This window comes from Palaemon carinicauda, chromosome 37 (genome assembly GCF_036898095.1).
Source record: "Palaemon carinicauda isolate YSFRI2023 chromosome 37, ASM3689809v2, whole genome shotgun sequence".
Lineage (NCBI taxonomy): Eukaryota > Metazoa > Arthropoda > Malacostraca > Decapoda > Palaemonidae > Palaemon > Palaemon carinicauda.
This window is the reverse complement of record NC_090761.1, coordinates 63,458,644-63,480,033: the sequence shown is the minus strand read 5'-3', so window position 1 is coordinate 63,480,033 and position 21,390 is coordinate 63,458,644. Positions and strand designations below refer to the sequence as shown.

At 49.2% G+C, this 21,390-nt stretch overlaps 1 protein-coding gene across 2 annotated transcripts in view; it reads left to right on the top strand.

Annotated features, from left to right (window-relative positions):
• The window catches only part of LOC137629733 (FERRY endosomal RAB5 effector complex subunit 3), a 64,688-nt gene that overhangs the window by 23,180 nt on the left and 20,118 nt on the right, over positions 1 to 21,390 (top strand). For both annotated transcript variants that reach the window (XR_011041597.1, XM_068361311.1), the window contains exons 7-8: positions 10,654 to 10,766; positions 20,240 to 20,388. Coding sequence is in view for 1 of the 2 variants with exons in the window: in XM_068361311.1 (XP_068217412.1) it covers positions 10,654 to 10,766; positions 20,240 to 20,388 (262 nt within the window). In the remaining variant the exon portion in view is untranslated. The remainder of the gene's footprint in view (positions 1 to 10,653; positions 10,767 to 20,239; positions 20,389 to 21,390) is intronic.

Here is a 21,390-nt window from a genome sequence, read left to right as displayed (position 1 = left end):
TCTTCTTCGACTAAAGCTTTTCAATTTCCTGAAAGCTTTTTCCAATTTCTTCTGTCTCCGATATCCTCCACTGTGAGATCTTTCAACTCCATATCTGCTGTTATACACTTCATCCACCTTCTCTTTGGTCTCCCCCTCCTCCAGTACAGAGAAGAAATGCAGAAGTGAATGAATGAGTAATAAATAAATATGAAAAAGATACCATGTCATCCTGCTCAAAACTGGTTTGGAGCAGCAATCAGACCAAACCAAGTACAGTACAGTACTGTAGATACATACATATACCAAGGCACTTCCCCCAATTTTGGGGGTAGGCCTACATCAAACAAATGAAACAAAAAAGGGGACCTCTCCTCTCTACGTCCTCCCAGCCTGACAAGGGACTCAACCGAGTTTGGCTGGTACTGCTAGGGTGCCACAGCCCACCCTCCCCCGTTATCCACCATAGATGAAGCTTCATAACACTGAATCCCCTACTGCTGCTACCTCCGCTGTCATCTAAGGCACCGGAGGAAGCAGCAGGGCCTACCGGAACTGCATCACAATCGCTCGCCATTCATTCCTATTTCTAGCACGCTCTTTTGCCTCTCTCACATCTATCCTCCCTTCACCCAGAGCTTCCTTCACTCCATCCATCCACCCAAACCTTGGCCTTCATCTTGTACTTCTCCCATCAACTCTTGCATTCATCACCTTCTTTAGCAGACGGCCATTTTCCATTCTCTCAACATGGCCAAACCACCTCAACACATTCATATCCACTCTAGCTGCTAACTCATTTCTTACACCCGTTCTCACCCTCACCACTTCGTTCCTAACCCTATCTACTCGAGATACACCAGCCATATACTCCTTAGACACTTCATCTCAGACACATTCAATTTCTTTCTCTCCGTCACTTTCATTCCCCACAACTCTGATCCATACATCACAGTTGGTACAATCACTTTCTCATACAGAACTCTCCTTACATTCATGCCCAACCCTCTATTTTTTACTACTCCCTTAACTGCCCCCAACACTTTGCATCCTTCATTCACTCTCTGACGTACATCTGCTCCCACTCCACCATTTGCTGCAACAACAGACCCCAAGTACTTAAACTGATCCACCTCCTCAAGTAACTCTCCATTCAACATGACATTCAACCTTGCACCACCTTCCCTTCTCGTACATCTCATAACCTTACTCTTACCCACATTAACTCTCAACTTCCTTCTCTCACACACCCTTCCCAATTCTGTCACTAATCGGCCAAGCTTCTCTTCCGCGTCTGCAACCAGTACAGTATTATCCGGAAACAACAACTGATTTACCTCCCGTTCATGGTCATTCTCGTCTACCAGTTTCACTCCTCGTCCAAGCACTCGAGCATTCACCTTTTTCACCACTCCATCAGCATACAAGTTAAACAACCACGGCGACATCACACATCCCTGTCTAAGCCCCACTCTCACCGGAAACCAATCGCTCACTTCATTCCCTATCCTAACACTTGCTGTACTACCTTTGTAGAAACTTTTCACTGCTTGCAACAACCTTCCACCAACTCCATATAACCTCATCACATTCCACATTGCTTCCCTATCAACTCTTTCATACACTTTCTCCAGATCCATAAATGCAACATACACCTCCTTACCTTTTGCTAAATATTTCTCGCATATCTGCCTAACTGTAAAAATCTGATTCATACAACCCCTACCTCTTTTAAAACCACCCTGTACTTCTAAGATTACATTCTCTGTTTTATCCTTAATCCTATTAATCAGTACTCTACCATACACTTTTCCAACTACACTCAACAAACTAATACCCCTTGAATTACAACACTCATGAACATCTCCCTTACCCTTATATAGTGGTACAATACATGCACAAACCCAATCTACTGGTACCATTGACAACACAAAACACATATTAAATAATCTCACCAACCATTCAAGTACAGGCACACCCCCTTCCTTCAACATCTCAGCTCTCACACCATCCATACCAGACGCTTTTCCTACTCTCGTTTCATTTAGTGCTCTCCTCACTTCCTCTCTTGTAATCTCTCTCTCTCATTCTCATCTCCCATCACTGGCACCTCAACACCTGCAATAGCAATTATATCTGCCTCCCTATTATCCTCAACATTCAGTAAACTTTCAAAATATTCCGCCCACCTTTTCCTTGCATCCTCTCCTTTTAACAACCTTCCATTTCCATCTTTCACTGTCTCTTCAATTCTTGAACTAGCCTTCCTTACTCCTTCACTTCTTTCCAAAACTTCTTTTGTTCCGTAACCGAAATACAAACCACGCTATTTACAAAGGGTTTACTTTTAGCGCAGCTGAAATGACGAGCCAATAGTTTTTAACGAGGGTTAATTACCCCCGCGCTAGTTAGCGGGGGGTGGGGAAGGGTAGCTTGCTACCCCTCCCCCCTCCACACACCGGTGACTTGCTTCACTTCACTTTTGGCTCGGCGGTGATCAGACGTGTCTGTTCATCGCCTTCGCTGACAGCCTTTAATTTTCTTCTTTTTCTTTACAGCTTGTGTGATTGGTTGGAAGTTGACCTTCAGTTATTTTCTTTTATTTAATATGCGGACATGCCCTGGAGTTGCCGGCCGTCCTTGTGGGACTTTCATGTCGGACGTGAGTACGGATCCTCACACCCTCTGCCCTCAATGTCGGGGCCGACGGTGCGACCAGGATAACATGTGCCGTGAGTGTAGGGAGTGGTCTGCCTCCCAGTGGGAGAGGTTTGGCCGTCGGCGTAAGAAGAAGTCCAAGAGAGACCGTTCTCCTCCGGGGTTAGCCTTGAAGGAGGAAGGTTCTCGGGACTCTTCTTCCGCCGCCCAAACCTCCTCCGAAGCTCCCCCTCGTCCGCCTCCTAAGGAGAGTCGTCCGAGTGGGAGCGCAGGCCCTTGTTCTGTTTCCCTACCTTCGGTGGGGGGAGAGGGCGTCGCCTCCCATAGCGAGGCGGTTCCCCCTCCTCCTCCGGGGGAGGTTATTGATAATAATTCTTTATCCAGTGATGATCTGTTGCAGATTTGGTCGTCCCTGGGGCTTAAGGGCTTGCCCTCCAGGGTCGCTCTTATTGACCTTGTCTCGTTGGGGGCCGCTGTTAAACAGTCGCCGGTGGTAGCGGAGGTAGACCCTCTGTCTATTGTCGACGTCGTGGTGACAGAGGCCTCCGACGTGGCTGGGCCTTCCGACGCAGGTGCTGTTGCTGGTGATGGTGCTCTAGGCTCTCCTCCTCCTTCCGTGCATCCTTCGAAGGGGGAAGTGAGTCCTTCGGTCTCGACTGCTGCCCAGCTTCCTTCTGAGGGAAGTGTTTTGAAGGAGACTCCCCTTCGGAGGACCGATGGTCCCGACGATCTCCCCCGAGGCCGCCTCCGCCGTAAGGCTCACCGCCCTCTACGCCACAAGGGCCTCCCTTCCCCTTACAGGGGGACTAAGAGGCGCCTTTTTGGGTCTTCGTCCTCCGGGGGGGACTCTCCTCGTCAGCCTCAACCGACTACTCCGCCCTCCTTGAACCTCTCTGCGGACCGCTCTCCATCTCCTGCCGGATCTTCGCCTTCTGGAGAACTCGTCACCCGACGGGCAACGGTCCCTTCGGGGCTAAGGGATTCTTCCCTTACGCGAGCAGGGCCAGCGCACAAGCGCTCTCCTGCTCGCCAGCGATCTCCTGCTCGTCGACGATCTCCTGCTCGCCAGCGATCTCCTGCTCGTCGACGATCTCCTGCTCGCCAAGACTCTCCTGCTCGCCGACGCTCACCTGCTCGTCGGCTCTCTCCTGAGGTTCGCCCCCCTCGCCAGCGCTCTCCTGCTCGTCAGCTCTCTTCCGAGCGTCAGCGCTCATTTGAGGACCATCGCCCTGCGGTCTCTGACCACCCTTTAGTTCCTGCTGAACTCCCTGCTCACCATCGTGTGTCAGAAACACATGTTCGCCAACGCGCCAGCGATCTTCCCGTTCCTGCTCGTGAACCTATCCTCTCACAGGACACGCGTCGACCTTCTGCTCGCCAGCGATCACCAGCTCGCCAGCGATCACCAGCTCGCCAGCGATCACCAGCTCGCCAGCGATCACCAGTTCGCCAGCGATCACCTTCACATGCTGCCCGCCATCGCACGAACCTGCATGATCGCCCGCTTACGCATGCTGCTCCTCATCGCAATACCCTGAACGATCGCCCTCCTGCGGATGCTGATCACCATCGCACAACCCTGCACGATCGCCCGCTTACGCATGCTGCTCGCCATCGCACAACCCTGCACGATCGCCCGCTTTCGCATGCTGCTCCTCATCGCAATACCCTGAACGATCGCCTTCCTGCGGATGCTGATCACCATCGCACCCTTTCACGCGATCATTCACCTACGCATGCTGCTCGCCATCGCACAACCCTGAACGATCGCCCGCTTACGCATGCTGCTCCTCATCGCAATACCCTGAACGACCGCCCTCTTGCGCGCAATCATTCACCTTCACATGCTGCTCGCCATCGCTTACCATCACGTGATCATTATCGCCAGCGATCTTCTTCACCTACGCGGCAGCACGATCCCTCGCCGTCGCGCCATCGCTTGCGTTCGTCGCCTCGGACACGTGTTCCTTTACCTGCCCACCCTCACGCCCACTCGCCTGCGCGCCCGCGCGATCGCTCGCCTGCGCGCCCGCGCGATCGCTCGCCTGCGCGCCCGCGCGATCGCTCGCCTGCGCGCCCGCGCGATCGCTCGCCTGCGCGCCCGCGCGACCGCTCGCCTGCGCGCCCGCGCGACCGCTCGCCTGTACGCCCGCGCAACCATTCGCCTTTGCGCGACCGTTCACCCTCGCGCGACCATAGTTCGCGGCGAATTCCACAGCCGGTGGTAGCAGCAGGGACGCGTGCTCCTAGACGGCACTCGGGATCACCTCCATCCAAGCACAGGTTGGTATTGCAGGACGAGGACAGGTCATTACAACATTCTTCCCCACCTTCTTTTCAGGCAGGTACCGTCGTGTCCACTCCAAAGGATCGCCCGATCCCTTTCACCTTAGCGAGGATTTCGGACTCTGTGTCCTTTGAGCAGCAGACTTGGTTTGGTCCGCTGGCACGGGCGTTAGTGAGGGTTATGAAACCAGCACTCGCCGGCCAGGGTAACAAACCAGCGGCTGTCTCTCCTTCGCTGAAGAGAAAGAGAGGAGTGGACTTCGTGGTGACTTCCCCCAGGGCGAAGTTGGTTCCCAAGAGGTCGGTCTCGAGGGTCCCCTCTCCTGCACGAGTACTCTCTCCTTCTCCCGTGGACGAGGCCTTTCCGTCCTCAGGTGAGTCCAGTGGACCGGTAGTCTTCCCCCCGGCACCAGGGGGGGAGACTTCGCTTCAGGCAGGAGAATTGTCTCGTGAGGAAGGGGCCCCTCGAACCTCGTTGTTGGGATCCTGTATCCCTCCTAGGAGGGAGCCCAAGGATTCCAAGACCATCCCTAAATCCTCTGCAAGGATTCGACAGGAACCCATGACTACCCAGGGGAATGTCCACGTATCACCCCAGGAAGAGATTCCTGGGGCAGGAGACTTAGCTGCCAGCCCACAGGGAGGAGAACAGCAAGAGTCCGAACATGCCTTCTGGCAGGTCCTAAGCCTGATAAGGCAACTTAACAGTCTTACGGATCCAGTCATCCCCCCCCGTGAAGGCAAAGACACAATTCTGGATGAAGTGTTCGACGTTCGGAAGGCCCCTAAGACCAGTGCAGCTCTGCCCTGGTCTCGGGGGCTGAAGAGTGCCAGAGCTAGGGCCAATGCTCAGCTCGCACTTCTTGCCTCCTCCAGTCGTTCCACTGCCGGGAACAAACTCATCCCTCCTCCTCGCCTTCAGCAGAGGAGGTATTTCGAGATCCTGGGTGAGCACAACCTCGCTCTTCCGCTCCATCACTCTGTGGAGGAGCTGGCGAAGGGAGTTCCCTTGGAGAAACTCTCTGCCCGGCAGGTGTCGTTCTCGGCGGCAGAGATCCTTAACCACGAGAAGGTCGCTAAGTGTGCCATGCAGGCCACTTCGTGGCTGGACTTCTGGTTAGGATCTCTGGGCATCCTATTGCGATCTGAGGACTTGTCCAAGGAGACCAATAGGAAGGCCCTAGAGACCTTCTTGCTCTCGGGCACCCGCTCCATCGAGTTCTTGGCGCACCAGGTTACCACCCTGTGGGCCAACTCGGTGTTGAAGCGTCGCGATGCTGTGTCCGAGAGATTCCATCCGAAGGTCCCCGCCGTAGATGTGTGTAGGCTCCGACATGCCTCCCTCCTGGGGGAGAGCCTGTTTGAGCCTCAAGACTTGGAGCGAACGGCTGAGAGGTGGAGGAAATCCAGCACGGACTCCCTCCTCCACAGGGCCCTTACAACTCGGCCCTATAAGCCTCCAGCCCCGCCACAACAGCAGCAACAGCCTCGTAAGGCTCCAAAACAGGCACCGGCAGCTAAGAAAGTGGTGTCTAAGCCCCAGCCCTTTCCAGCCAAGGTCAAGAGGGGTGGTAAGTCCTCCAGGGGAGGCAAGACTTCTAGGGGTGGCGGCCGCGGCCGCAAGCCCTAGGGGTGGCAGTCCCCCTGCGTGTCCACCTGTGGGGGGATGCCTTCAGCGTTGCGTCCGCAGGTGGCAACATCTCGGGGCCGATGCTTGGACGATCTCGGTGATCGGCCAAGGTTATCGCGTCCCGTTCACGTCATCTCAACCTCCCCTGACAGCGAATCCAGTGTCGTTGAGCTCCTATGCCATGGGATCGGCAAAGGGGCTGGCCCTTCAGGCCGAAGTCAAGACCATGTTCGAGAAGGGTGCTCTCCAGGAGGTCGTGGACGGCTCTCCAGGCTTCTTCAGTCGACTCTTTCTTGTAAAGAAGGCTACTGGAGACTGGAGACCCGTCATCGATCTCTCGGCTCTGAACAGGTTTGTCAAACAAACCCGGTTCAGCATGGAGACAGCAGACACAGTCAGACTTGCGGTGAGACCACAAGACTTCATGTGTACACTGGATCTAAAGGACGCGTACTTCCAGATCCCAATCCATCCGTCTTCCAGGAAGTACCTGAGATTCTGCCTAGACAACAAGATCTACCAGTTCAAGGTGCTGTGTTTCGGTCTCTCCACAGCTCCTCAGGTGTTCACCAGAGTGTTCACCCTGATTTCGACTTGGGCGCACAGGAACGGCATTCGTCTCCTTCGTTACCTAGACGATTGGCTGATCCTAGCAGACTCGGAGTCGACCCTTCTTCGACACCGAGACAGGCTTCTAGATCTTTGCCAGGATCTGGGGATCGTGGTAAACCTCGAGAAGTCCTCTCTGCAGCCGTCCCAGCGACTGGTTTATCTAGGCATGCTAATAGACACCAATCTCCACAAAGCCTTTCCATCAGACGACCGGATAGCAAGGCTGAGGAGGGTGGCGGAACCTTTCCTCAGGCGAAAAGAACTCCCCGCCCAATCGTGGTTGCGTCTCTTGGGCCACCTATCCTCCCTGGCCCGTCTGGTTCCAAACAGCCGCCTCAGGATGAGATCCCTTCAATGGCGGCTCAAGTCCCGGTGGAATCAAGGATCCGATTCCCCGGACACTCTGATCCCAATGGGGTCTCTGGAACAGACGGACTTGCGGTGGTGGCTGGCCGACGAGAACCTGCGAAAGGGAGTGAGTCTTCTCGTCCTTCCCCCGGAATTGACTCTGTTTTCGGACGCGTCAAAAGAAGGGTGGGGGGCGCACGTTCTGAACCAGAGGGCCTCAGGCCTTTGGTCAGAATCAGAAAAGTGCCTACACATCAACCTGCTAGAATTGAAGGCCGTCTTTCTGGCCCTTCAACAGTTCCAACGGTTCCTGGCGGGTCACTCCGTGGTGGTGATGAGCGACAACACCACGGTAGTGGCTTATATCAACAAGCAGGGAGGCACTTTTTCGCAACAGCTATCCCATCTTGCAGTAGAGACTCTGAGGTGGACCGAAACCCACTCGATAACACTATCAGCTCGCTTCATTCCTGGCAAGAGGAATGTGCTCGCCGACAGTCTGAGCAGGGCTTCGCAGATAGTGAGTACCGAGTGGTCTTTGGATCCTCAGATAGCCAACAAAGTCCTGACTTTGTGGGGTTCCCCGACGGTGGACTTGTTCGCGACAGCCTTGAACTTCAAGCTGCCCCTGTACTGCTCACCAGTCCCGGACCCCAAGGCACTCTGGCAAGATGCTTTCCAGCAACGGTGGGACAACATCGACGTGTACGCCTTCCCACCATTCTGTCTGATGAGAAGGGTGCTCAACAGGACCAGACTATCGGTCAACTGTTCCATGACTCTAGTAGCTCCGCTATGGCATCACGCGGAATGGTTTCCGGACCTTCTGCAACTCCTGACGGAACTCCCAAGGGAGCTTCCTCCACGACACGAGCTTCTCAGACAACCCCACTCCGGTGTCCCTCACAGGGCCGTAGCCTCGCTTCGGCTTCACGCCTGGAGACTATCCAGCGTCTCCTCGCGGAGAGAGGCTTTTCGCAACAGGTTGCGGAGAGAATGTCTCGGCACCTGCGAAGGTCCTCTGAGGGAGTCTACCAAGCGAAGTGGAGAGTCTTTTGTGGTTGGTGTCGTGGAAGGGGTATCTCTCCACTCGATGCCACTATTCCAGCAATAGCGGACTTCCTTGTGTATCTGCGAGAAGAAATGCGCCTTTCTGTCTCGGCAGTGAAAGGCTATCGCTCAGCCTTAAGCTTGGCCTTCAGATTGAAGGGCGTGGATATTTCTTCATCGCTAGAACTCTCTTTACTCATACGTAGCTATGAGCTTACCTGCCCCCAGTCGGAAGTGAGACCCCCTCCTTGGAACGTGGTTCGAGTTCTCAGGTCTCTCAAGAGACCTCCCTTCGAGCCATTACGCCAGGCCTCCGATCGCCACCTGTCTTGGAAGACGGCTTTCCTACTCGCCTTGGCCTCGGCCAAGCGAGTTAGTGAACTTCATGGTCTCTCGTACGACATCGCCCATTCAAGGGGATGGGGGGAGGTAACGTTCAGGTTCGTCCCTGAGTTTGTGGCCAAGACTCAGAATCCTGGAGTGCCGGATCCTCGGTTCGACTCTTTCAGGATCGCGAGTCTCCGTTCTGTAACAAACGACCCAGACCAGCTGCTACTATGCCCAGTGAGGTGTCTGAGGTACTACTTGAAGAGAACGGCTGCAGTCCGTCCTCATGTGCGAGCTTTGTTTGTGAGCACAGGCAGGACAAAGAGGAGGGTCACAAGGAACACCATCTCTGCTTGGATTCGTAGGGTTATCCACCATGCCCTGAATCCTGACCCTCCTCCGTCACGTCGCCCTCGGGCCCACGATGTCAGGGGTATTGCTACATCCCTGGCCTTCAAGAGAAACTTCTCTGTGACGCAGGTACTTCAAGCGGGGGTCTGGAAGCGTCAAACGACCTTCACAGCCCACTACCTGCAAGACGTGACCCACAGGAGCCTCGATACGTTCTCTATCGGCCCTGTGGTGGCTGCACAACAGCTGGTCTAACCTCAGGCTCCTTTTTGGACAAGTAGCAGTAGGTTGAGGGCGTTGTTACCCGGTCTTAGTCTGTGTGAATGAAAGAGTATGTCTGACCCTTACTTCTTTCTTCATTCTCCCCTCTCTTGGGGAAGCAGCATCCTGGTCCTCGCATAGCTGACCTCGACCTCTGCAGGTAACCCATGCTTCTTTGTGCTCCTAGTATTAAGCTTAATACTGTTGCGTCTCCCATACCCTGACGAGGTGGTATGGGGAACGTCCTATCCTAGAATTCCTATCTGAAGGTCTCAAGGTCAACTTCATAGGACGAGTCACACTCTCCTCCTCACACTACTTATGTAGGCCACTCGTTCCTAGCGATGCTAGGAACCTGTGAGGTACAGGGGCTCCCTCTCTCTAGTGCTGCTCACTAAGGGATCGAGCCCCCGGGCAAGCCGAAGTCAGTAAGGCTGGGGACTTTCCACCCTTCCTAAGGGGTAAGTCACCCTTTGTAAATAGCGTGGTTTGTATTTCGGTTACGGAACAAATGACAAATTCGAAGATAATTTGTATTTTTCCTAACCATACAAACCTTAGCTATTTACACATATGTGCCCGCCATCCCTGACCCCCAAGTCAAGTCCTACCTCTAAGTGAAGTGAAGCAAGTCACCGGTGTGTGGAGGGGGGAGGGGTAGCAAGCTACCCTTCCCCACCCCCCGCTAACTAGCGCGGGGGTAATTAACCCTCGTTAAAAACTATTGGCTCGTCATTTCAGCTGCGCTAAAAGTAAACCCTTTGTAAATAGCTAAGGTTTGTATGGTTAGGAAAAATACAAATTATCTTCGAATTTGTCATATTCTCTTCAGAGAATAAGATACATACCAATCAAAAACTAGATTCAGGTTAAGAAATGCTAGTATCTGGAGTGCCACACAAATTATTAGAACCTGACCAAGCTACACATAAGTAAATACAGTTTATTAAAATAGTTTTTAATTATTAATTTTATTTGGAATGCTGATTTGATAGTACTTTATGCCTTGGAGAACTCAACCACTGCTAAGTCTTCACTTTCATAGTTGAAATGAACTGTTTCTACTTGTAGATTATTTTGTCAGGAAACTACTGTATATTTATGCTGAAGTATTTTCATATCAAAGACTTCATTGATTTCATTCATTGCAGTGACATTCCACCACAGAGAATCCAGACATCAATGAGTCTTTATTCCCACAATTTAAATGGATTGGTTCTACTAGTAGATTATCGCGTCAGCACATATTCAGGAATAAAGCAAGGTAATAATTCTACTACTGTACAGTATATAGTATATTTACAGATATTCCAGACATTAGTGATGTACAATCATACCTCTCCTGATGCCATTAATTGGTTCCAATACTTATGACTTAACATGAATTACCGGTAATCTTTAAAAGTAGAACTCCTTTAAACCCATATAAGGAATCTCTTGTTGCTAATGTGGTAATGTACAATACTGTATGTCATTCAATAGTTTAAATTTTGCAATTCCTTTCTAATAGATTTATCATTTTTAATTGTAAAGAATGTATTAAAAAAACAAGAAAATTTTGTACCAAATGAACAGCTGGCTTATCGGGATGTGATGAGTCTGCTTCTTCTCTTATTGATGCAATTGTTCCATTTTCCTGAATCAGCATATTTGATGTTACTTAAATTCTCATCCGTATCATGTCCTGTAGTCACTGCCATCGTCTGACTCGAGTGAAAAGAAAGAGCAACAACCTTTCCATTATCACAGTGTTTTAACATATGTGGCTTGTCTTTTAAGAAATATAGCACCACAGTTACTATCATAAACACTGGGCACTTTCTTTGGAGTCATGGCAACAAGTATTAAAATCACATATTCAACACAAAGGAAACTATGAATATAATACATTACCATGTACAGTATGTAAGTACATGTTTGTGTATATTTCCAAGAGCCATCCCCCAAACTCAACCAAACATCAGACCTACCTGAAGGTAAACACTCAAATGTCAAGTAAATAAGACATTATGATACTTTTAAGCTTTTGAATTAATCATTAAATTTTTTAAAAATCTTTATTTCAATATCTGGGCTCATGTGTCACCGTGATGCAATCCTTCTATTGTTTGATGTGATTTGACTTTAACATTTGGTGCTGATCAGCATTGCTGCAACAACTTGGGAAGGCAAATACTTGAAAGTCTAGTACATAAGACGATACTATGGATGTCTTTTTTTTTTTAATATTTCTAACCTTTTAAAAATTCTTTTATACATCAACTTATATTTTTTTTTATATCTTTAAACATTATTCTTTTGTGATTTTGCAATTTTTGTAATTTTATGTGAAATTTTGTCTCTTGCTGACTTAATATAAGTTTGATTAAAAGGATTTATGTCATTTTTTTTATGACAAAAAGGTATGTAAAATAAAAGAAAGACCATGCTTAATGACATATAGGAAGTATGACTGTACATTGTGAGGATTTGTTTAAATCTACTGAGTATAATGTATTTAGTTGGGCATATGGAATTTCCTTGATTATTTGATGCTTCAAAAAGAATCCATAGTTTGAGCGTATGATTGTACTTTTGGAATAATATACAAGTTTAATTCATTTCTGGTGCCAGCTCACAACCCAAAAAAAAAGTTTCCCTAAAGAAATAAAGGAAATTCACTTGATGTGTTCCACTTATTCATAAATATTCATACTGTACATTCATTTTGAAAAGTTTATACAGTTATGTAATGTTATTTAGTGAACAAATTGTAATCCCTACCATCATAAATTAATAAAATTTAATAATTCACAATGGAAAATAACACAGTGTACTGCAAACCATTTTAATACCATGGAAATTAGATGAAAAAGTTACTACATGCCAACTCTCCTTTCTGGTTTGTGTGAAACCTACAAAATACCCAAGAGGTTTCTTAAGACATACGCCTAGTTTAAAAACTAATTACCAACATAAAAGTTAATACTGTACTGTATACAACATATTCATAGAAGCATATCTCAACTCATAAAAATTTAAATCATATTAGTTTGAGACTTACAGGTATTATATGATTACACCAGAGAAATTTTGTGCATTGCGAGATAATCGTGTTCTTACCATAATTGTCCACCAGAAATGCTTTGAGGGAAATTTTTGCTCAGACCCATACAATATTGTACTTGTAAACCATTTTGACTTTTTATGCTTGTTCAGTTTACCAATTTGCTCATATTCTGAGTTACTGTACTTGTAAGCCAAAGTATTGCTTTAGTATCAGTATCTATGATAGTATTTAATACTGTACTGTATTTTGGTCATAACATTTAATGCCATAGTCATATTTTGTTCCTACGTGTATGCAAACTTTTCGTTCTTTAAAATATGAATGTCTTCAACGCAACCTAGAATAGCCATTGAAATCAGTTCACGGCAGCCTCAGTATGTGGCCGAATAACCCCGCCCATCCCTCCTATCAAAAACTATTCACTTCTTTGTCTTCGGCCGCAACGAGTATCGGATGTACTGTTGCGACCTTACCAAAGACTTTCTTATGTGTTTTAGAAATTGGATGTGTGATTGGATTCATAAAGCTGACCATAGATGTATAGGTTAACCTTTGATTGTTCCAACACAAATACTTACCTCGAACTACTTTCTTAGGAGTTACCTGTAATCTCCTCTCTACCGACCAGAGTTTTGTGTAGTATACCCTACACCCGTTTTCTATGGAGGGCTAACCCGGGAGTAAGAGAATGTGCCCCGAGGGTAGCCTTGAGCTAGGTCGGCGTCAGCTTGGGTCCCGTTAGCCAGTAAGTTCTCTGGTCGCGACGTGATACCATCACGTCCCTCTCGTCTCTTACGACCCTTTGTGTCCGACTCGTGTGTCCCGCGTGGTATCTCTGTGCTTATCCCTTGCGTTCTTGCGTGTTCACTACCCTTCCTTGTGCTTTCCAAGTGTATTCCTTGTGCTTTCCAAGTGTATTCCTTGTTGATTCCCTTCGTTCCTGTGCCTTGTGGTTGTGTGCGATGGAGCAGATCCGCCGTTGTCCTGGGCCTAGAGCCGGAAAGTCGAGTGGAGCGTTCCTTTCCAAGCCCGAAGTAGACCCTCACTCCCTTTGCTCTTCCTGTAGGGGCAGGATGTGCTCGCCATTGGATACGTTCTTTGAGTGTGTTAGTTGGAGTGATTTTCAGTGGGTGCATTACGGCACTAAGAAGAAAAAGTCGTCGAAACGTTCGCCCAGGAAATCTAGCATCTCTTCGCCGTTACTGTCACCCAGTGGACGGTCCAACGGGGCTTCTGTCTCGACTTCCCCTACCCAGAGTAGGGGACGAGGTAAGTCAGTTGCGGGGAAAGAGCCGAGGGCCCTTCCCCAGGAGTCTAATGTGTGTGAAGTGGGGGTTGCTGGGTCTTCTCAGGCTAGTGGGGGGCCTGGTAGTGCTGTGTCTGGGGGTTCTGGAGACTCTGCCCTTGTGCTTGGGGGGCACGTTTCCTCCGACGACCCCTTGTGATGTAGTAATGTTGTGCCTGTTTCTTCGCCCGCTTCGTGGGCCTGTGTTTCAGGTTCTTCAGTGGCTGGTGACGCCCAGGGTAAGTTGGACTCCACGGTAAGTGAGCCATTCGGGTGGAGGCTCCCTAAAACGCTAGGTAGGTCCCCAATGCGGATGGAAGAGGGGCTGGATACCTGGTTCCCTAGTGTAGTGCGCCAAACCTCTTTTCCAGCTCCTCTGACGGCAGTTCAAGAGACCTTCCTACAACCCTCGACCTCTGGTACGCAGCAGGTCGCGAAGCCCTCCATAGCCCCCGCTTCTGCCCGTCGTTCGGGTGGTACAGTTTCGTCGGGCTCTTCAGATGGTGGGGCTTCGTTCTCTTCAGAAGAGGAAACGAGGAGGAGACATCGGCGACGGAGGGAGTGGTCCAGGAGCAGGCGTTCCCGCTCAAGATCCCGTTCGAGGTTCAGTAGAAAACGGTCCCGCTCTCCACAGAGGAAGTACAGGAGGAGTAGGTCCCCCGATGGTGATTGGGTCTTCGTTCTCCGTAAGTCTGAGTTGCAGCGTTCCCCGGAACGGCAGTCCAGGGATTTCTCGCCGCGAAGGCCTTCCTCCAGACGCAGATATGACCCTCGCAGGGAGAAATGCGAGAAGGCCGCTTCAGGCAGGCGTAAGGCCGCGAAGCTTCCGGTTCATCCCGCCCAGCGAGGGGAACCGTACTTCCGTACGGGCAGCCTGGCCGAATCAGCACAGCTGGTTCGGCCCTCGGACTTAAAGGAACGGTTCCCTCCGTCGGGTCAGCCCACGGGATCCGCGTCCTCGTCCCCCAGAGAGAATACACAGACGGTAGTCCTCGCCGGCACGGCGATGCCAGTTCTGACCCCCGAACCTGGTGCGGAGGTTCCTGCCGGGGAAGACCGGTACCACTGCAGGGGAGTGCCTGTTGTTCCAGAACCAAAGCGCCCAGTGGGAGTGCCCGGTGACCCGGCTCCTCGGGATCAGGCGGAAGGTACTGCTGACGGTAGAGAAGGTTCCCCGACCGAGGACTCGGCCTATCGGAAGGTTATAGGCCTGATTCGAAGGCATCATCGGATTGAGGAACCGGTCCCAACCGATGAGGACTACTGGAGGTCCAGCCTGACCCGCTTGATGCAGGCACCCGTCCAACAGAAAACCTCCCTTGCCCTGCCTGTGGCCCGAGATCTCGTCCTGGGACGGGCTCATGTTGATAGAGTTGTGGCAGGCAATGCCGAAGCTCCCAAAACGCAGAGCTCCTCGAAGTTGCTCCAAGGGCTCAAGACACAGAGTAGGTTCTATGTGCCAGAGGGACAACGACCGGGAGCCTGCAAAGTGGAGCCTGCCCTCGACGTTCTAGGACAGGGTGCCCTGGAGGACAGAGCCTCTTCAGCCCCGATTTGCTTTTCGCAGTCGGAGGCTGCGATGATGGAGGAGATGTCGAAAGACTTGGTGCAACTCCTCTTGGTTGGACTGGTGAGCTTCCACACTGGTAGGTGTTCAAGCCACATATGACTTAACGGACCCGGAGCAGCAAAACCTCCTGAGGGAGCTTATCATCTCTGGGGGCAAGACCCTGAAGTTCCTTACGTATCAGTCCCTGCCCTTTCAGCGAATTGGGTTCTTCGCAAAAGGGACACTATTCTGGCGAAGCTTTCCCGGAAGGTCCCAGACAGGGAGGCGAGGGCCATGAGGAGCCTTCCTGTGTGGGGTGACTCCTTGTTCCCCTTGAAAGAGCTAGAAGAGATTATGGAGAAGGTGGCTAAACGAAAGGAAGTGAACGCTCCCAGGCCCCAACCGGAAAGGGGGCCCTCCTAAAAGAGATCAGCATCAGATGGGCCCTCTACTTCTCAGGCCCCGCCTAACCTGACGAGGAGAGAAGCCCCTTCTTCCTCGTGGGCTTCAGCACCACAGCCCCCCCGTAGAGGAGCTCCAGCAGCGTCTGCCTCGTTCAGAACAGGGTATTCTGCCTCCAGGAGAGGCCGTTCAGGCCGTTCCTCCAGGAGGAGGTAGAGTGGGAGGCCCCATACTCCTGCCCAAGCCTCAGGTTGGGGGATGCCTCAGACTACATTGGCAAGCATGGAAGGCTCACGGAGCAGAGCCCTGGACAGTATCCGTACTGAAGGAGGGGTACAGGCTACCGTTCTTAACGGAACCCCCGCCTTTAATTCCGGCCAGCCTGTCGGAGTGGCTGGCACCCAAGGACCCGTTGAAGAGGGCGGCCCTTCAAGAAGAGGTGTCCACGATGTTGGAGAAGGGCGCCATGGAGGAGGTCCTGCACCCGGGACCAGGTTTCTACAGCCGACTGTTCCTGGTAGAAAAGGCGACGGGGTGTGGAGACCGGTGATAGACCTGTCAGCTCTCAACAAGTTTGTGCGAAAGACAGATTTCAAAATGGACACTCCGAAGTCGGTCTTGCTGTCCTTGAGGGAGAAAGACTACATGATGACCATAGACCTCAAGGACGCATACTTCCAAATCCCGGTCCACCCCTCAAGCCGGAAGTTTCTCCGGGTGAAATGGGGTACCCAGATCCTGCAATTCAAGACCCTCTGCTTCGGGTTGTCGACAGCTCCCCAGGTATTCACGAGAGTCTTCACGACAGTCTCGGTGTGGGCTCACGAGCGAGGTATTCGCCTCATCTGGTACCTGGACGACTGGTTGCTTCTTTCCTCCTCAGAGGACGTTTTGAAGGAGCAGGGTATAAAACTTCTCCAGTTTTGCAAGGGTCTGGGTATCATGATCAACCCAGAAAAATCGAACCTATCTCCCTCCACCAGAATGACTTATTTGAGGATGACACTGGATTCCCTACTAGTGAAAGCTTTTCCGTCAGAGGAGCGGGTAAGCAATCTAATGAAGATCCTTCTCCCTTTCCTGTCGGGGCAACCCAGGAGGGCGAAGGACTGGCAAAGGCTAATAGGTCATCTGGTGTCATTGGAGAAACTGGTTCCCCAGGGGAGACTCAGGCTCAGGGCCGTCCAATGGAACCTGAAGAACTTCTGGAACCAACTGGACTCGCCCCAGAAATTAATTCCAGTCCTGCCAAATACAATACCCTCCCTGGAATGGTGGCATTGCCGGTCGAACACGCTCAAGGGGATGCCCTTCGCGACCGAGCCTCCCGAGATGCTCCTATTCACAGACGCCTCCAACCAGGGATGGGGAGCCCATCTCCTCAACGGGACGGCGAGAGGAACCTGGATGGACGGGGAGAAAGGCCTACACATCAATGTCCTAGAGTTGAAGGCAGTCCAAAAAGCTTGCCTGCACTTCATCGATCTACTAAGGGGAAACACTGTGGCGTTGATGTGCGACAACGCCACAGTGGTAGCGTACATAAAGAAGCAAGGAGGCCTAAAATCAAGGGAGTTGTGCGATCTCGCCCTGGAGATCCTGGATTGGGCGGAGGCGAACCAGATAGTGTTATTGGCAAGGTTCATCCCCGGGAAAAAGAACGTCCTAGCCGACGGTCTCAGCAGGATGGATCAGATAGTAGGAACAGAGTGGTCCCTCCTCCCAGAAGTAGCCAAGCTCATCATTCAACGGTGGGGTTCCCTGGTGATGGACCTCTTTGCAACCAAGCTGAACGCACAACTCCCCGTGTATTGTTCTCCTGTCCCAGACCCAAAGGCAGCCTTGGAGGATGCCTTTCAGCACAAGTGGGACAACCTAGACGTGTACGCTTTTCCCCCATTCACGTTGATCAGGCAAGTGCTCAACAGAGTAAGGGCTGCCCGGAACTTCAGGATGACTTTGGTAGCGCCCTGGTGGCCGGAGAGAGAGTGGTTCGCAGACCTATAAGACCTGACAAGCCATCCTCCGTGGCCACTACCCGACAGGCCAGATCTTCTACAACAGCCACACTTTCTCAGGTTCCACGACAACCCACAGTCTCTACGCCTTCACGCCTGGAGACTATCGAGCGCCTCCTGAGGAAGGAAGGATATTCGTCAGGAACGGCTAAGAGGATGTCGCGATACCTGAGAAGGTCGTCGGCAGCGGTCTACCAAGCGAAATGGGCCTCTTTCACGAAGTGGTGCACTTCGAAGAGCATCAAACCCCTCAAAGCCTCAGTCCCAGATATCGCAGACTTTCTAGTATATCTCAGAGAGGAGATAGGGATGTCAATCCCAGCTATAAAAGGAGTACGAGCAGCCTTGGGTCAAGTCTTCCTTTTAAAGGGCATCGACCTGGGCTCCTCTAGACACATCTCTATGCTTGTCAGGAGTTTTGAACAGTCCTGCTCCCCTCAAACTGTTAGGGTGCCTCAGTGGGACTTGGCTAGGGTCCTGAAGATGTTAAGTAGCCCCCCGTTCGAACCAATGAAGGATATTGTAGACAGGGATCTCACTCTCAAGACGGTCTTTTTGTTGGCCTTGGCCTCTGCGAAAAGGGTAGGTGAGATCCATGGGCTGTCTTATGACGTCTCTCATTCGAAGGGGTGGAGAGAGATCTCTTTCAAGTTCGTCCCTTCGTTCGTGGCGAAAACCCAGAACCCAGCAGTCTGGGATCCTAAATTCGAGGGGTTCTCTCTGCCAGCTATTCCTAGGACTGGGAATCCTGAGGATTTGAGGTTATGCCCTGTCCGTGCCATTAGGAAATACCTTGAGAGGACTGCACATCTCTGGCCGGGCATCAAGAGCCTTTTCGTCTCCACAGGTGTTACAAAGAAGCAGGTATCGAAGAATACCATATCCTTTTGGTTGAGACAAGTTATTGCCAGGGCCTACAAGGAGGAGGGACTAGCCTTGCCAGGTACTCCCAAGCCCCATGACATCAGAGGTCTGAGCATTCCCTTAGCCTTTGAGAAGAACATGGCAGTGGGCCAGATCCTTCGGGCGGGCACCTGGTCGAACCAGTCGACCTTTACTGCCCATTACCTCAAGGATTACTCAAGAAGGTCCTTAGACGGGTTCTCCATTGGGACAGTCATCTCCGCGCTCCAAGTGATTTAACGGTGAAGCCCCAGGTACAATCGTGGATAGCAAAACCAGGAGACACAGGTTCGTTCCTTTTCACCCTAATCCCCGTTTCCTATCCCTATCGGAGATAACCACACTTATGTAACCAATGAAGAACACGTCTCTGCAACTTTGTTACTGGACTCAACATCAGAAGATTTTTCAAAGGGTGAGTACTTAGACACTAACGTGAGCTCTTTGTGTAGTTTACCCTACCGTTCGTTTCCCATTTTTTAAGAACCTAGTTCATATCTAGGATACTTGGCGTCCGCTTTGCTGGGTCTGAAGGTCAGGAAGCCACTCCCACCTCCTAAAGTGTAAGTCTCCTAAGAAAGTAGTTCGAGGTAAGTATTTGTGTTGGAACAAATCAAAAATTTTAAGTAATTTTTATTTTTCCTAACATACTTACCGAGAACTACTTTCGGGTAATGGCCCTCCCTACCTTCCCCGAGTTCCTTTCTGCCCTTGCAGGGACTTGTTGCAACATCCGAGGAACTTACTGGCTAACGGGACCCAAGCTGACGACGACCTAGCTCAAGGCTACCCTCGGGGCACGTTCTCTTACTCTCGGGTTAGCCCTCCATAGAAAACGGGTGTAGGGTATAGTGTACTACACAAAACTCTGGTCGGTAGAGAGGAGATTACAGGTAACTCCTAAGAAAGTAGTTCTCGGTAAGTATGTTAGGAAAAATAAAAATTACTTAAAATTTTTGATATTTTAAGGATTAAACTTGTTAAAGATGATTGTTGTAAAACTATCTTTGTAATATGTGAAAAATATCACAAATGAGGAGTCAGTTATGAAGCATTTATACCATTGAAAGAATGTGACCTTTACCTTTGGTGTTCTGTGGCATTTACCTTTGATTTTGAGTGAACTTTACCTATCCAATTATTAAGGAATTTATGCTAAATGCTTCTTCATGTTTAGCTTAAGTATCTTGAGATTCTACATGAATTTGAATAATTGATGGATATCTTATGATTGATTCTAGATTTATATGCTGCTTTCTGATAGAAATTAGCTCTAGTTAATTTCACTTGTTTAATGTTTTGTTTCAAAGATAAAATGTTTTATGTAATTTTGTGTCTGCCTTTATTGATTAGTGAACATCTAAAATTGAAGAAAATGTTATTGAAATATACATGACCCAATGTATAACTTTCAGATTTTCTTCCCTTCAATTGATTATATTATCCTTCAAAAAATCATTGTTAATAAATGTTACTGACATTGGAATATAGTTGGCGAGTCTTTGAAGTATTACTCTGCTACATTTTTCAGAATTTGGTCGTGTATGTCGGAGATCAACAGAGTTACATTTTCCCGATTTAGAGGAACAACTGGAATCCATAAGAAATCTTGTCCCCCATGTTGTTCAGTGGCGAACTGAGCATCCTCCCCCAAAATATGATACTGATGAAGGTTCTCAAGTAAGTACAGTACAGTATACCCATTCACCATGTCTTTTGCATTTTCATAGCCATTAATTCCCTTTTCATAACAACTCTTATTTCTTCAATGGATGTTTGCTTCTCTTAAACTTTGAAGTACAGTTTTATTTGTAGCACTTTCTAAACAGTATTTTATAGTTAAGAAAAATGTATGAATGAATGGTTTAACAAAGTGAAGGAATCCATGTTTATTATTGGATTTCATTATACTGCTGGCAGTAATTATTATGGGAGTGAATTATAATAGTTTCATTTTGATTTGTATTAGAATTAGTATACACCAAATAAAATCATTCTTAGTGGATCTTTTTAGGGAAATATCCCTTCTGTTTCAGGTGGTCCCCTCTGGATTCAACACAAATATTTTCTACTATATTGTTTTATTTCATCTTTTCTCTGTCTTTGCTAATTAATAAAGTTAACATACGGTTCCCAGCGGCAAGAGCCCGTGTCTTACACAAGGTAAGGCAATCTATACACACACACATACAGTGGTAATGTTTTTGCATAATTATCAGAGCACTGCATTTAAATTCTTTTGATCAAAATATGTATAGGTTGTTGAATAACTGACATTTTAAAATAAATTAGGATAGCAAAGTAGCAACTGTATATTGTATATCATGTATACAATTTATGGTTTTACCCCTAAAATTTAAGAAAAACTCCCCTTTTCTTCCCTAGCAATAGACATGCTGCTAGTAAAGTAACAAGATACTCTAGCAGTTAATGACAAGAGACAAAATGCCAAGCTTTTTTTTTTCTTTTATTGAAATTGGTCAAGAAGTGGTTATGGACCCTGAAATAGATTCATCAGAATACACAAAATAGGGATTATTAATAATTTCTTCAGTATTTCTTATAAATATATTCCACATTAATATATATAGTAATTACTCATTACTTATATAAATAATCTTTTAATAAATTTTGGTGCATACATTCACAGATACAGTATAGCAATTGTAATCTTCTTTTCCA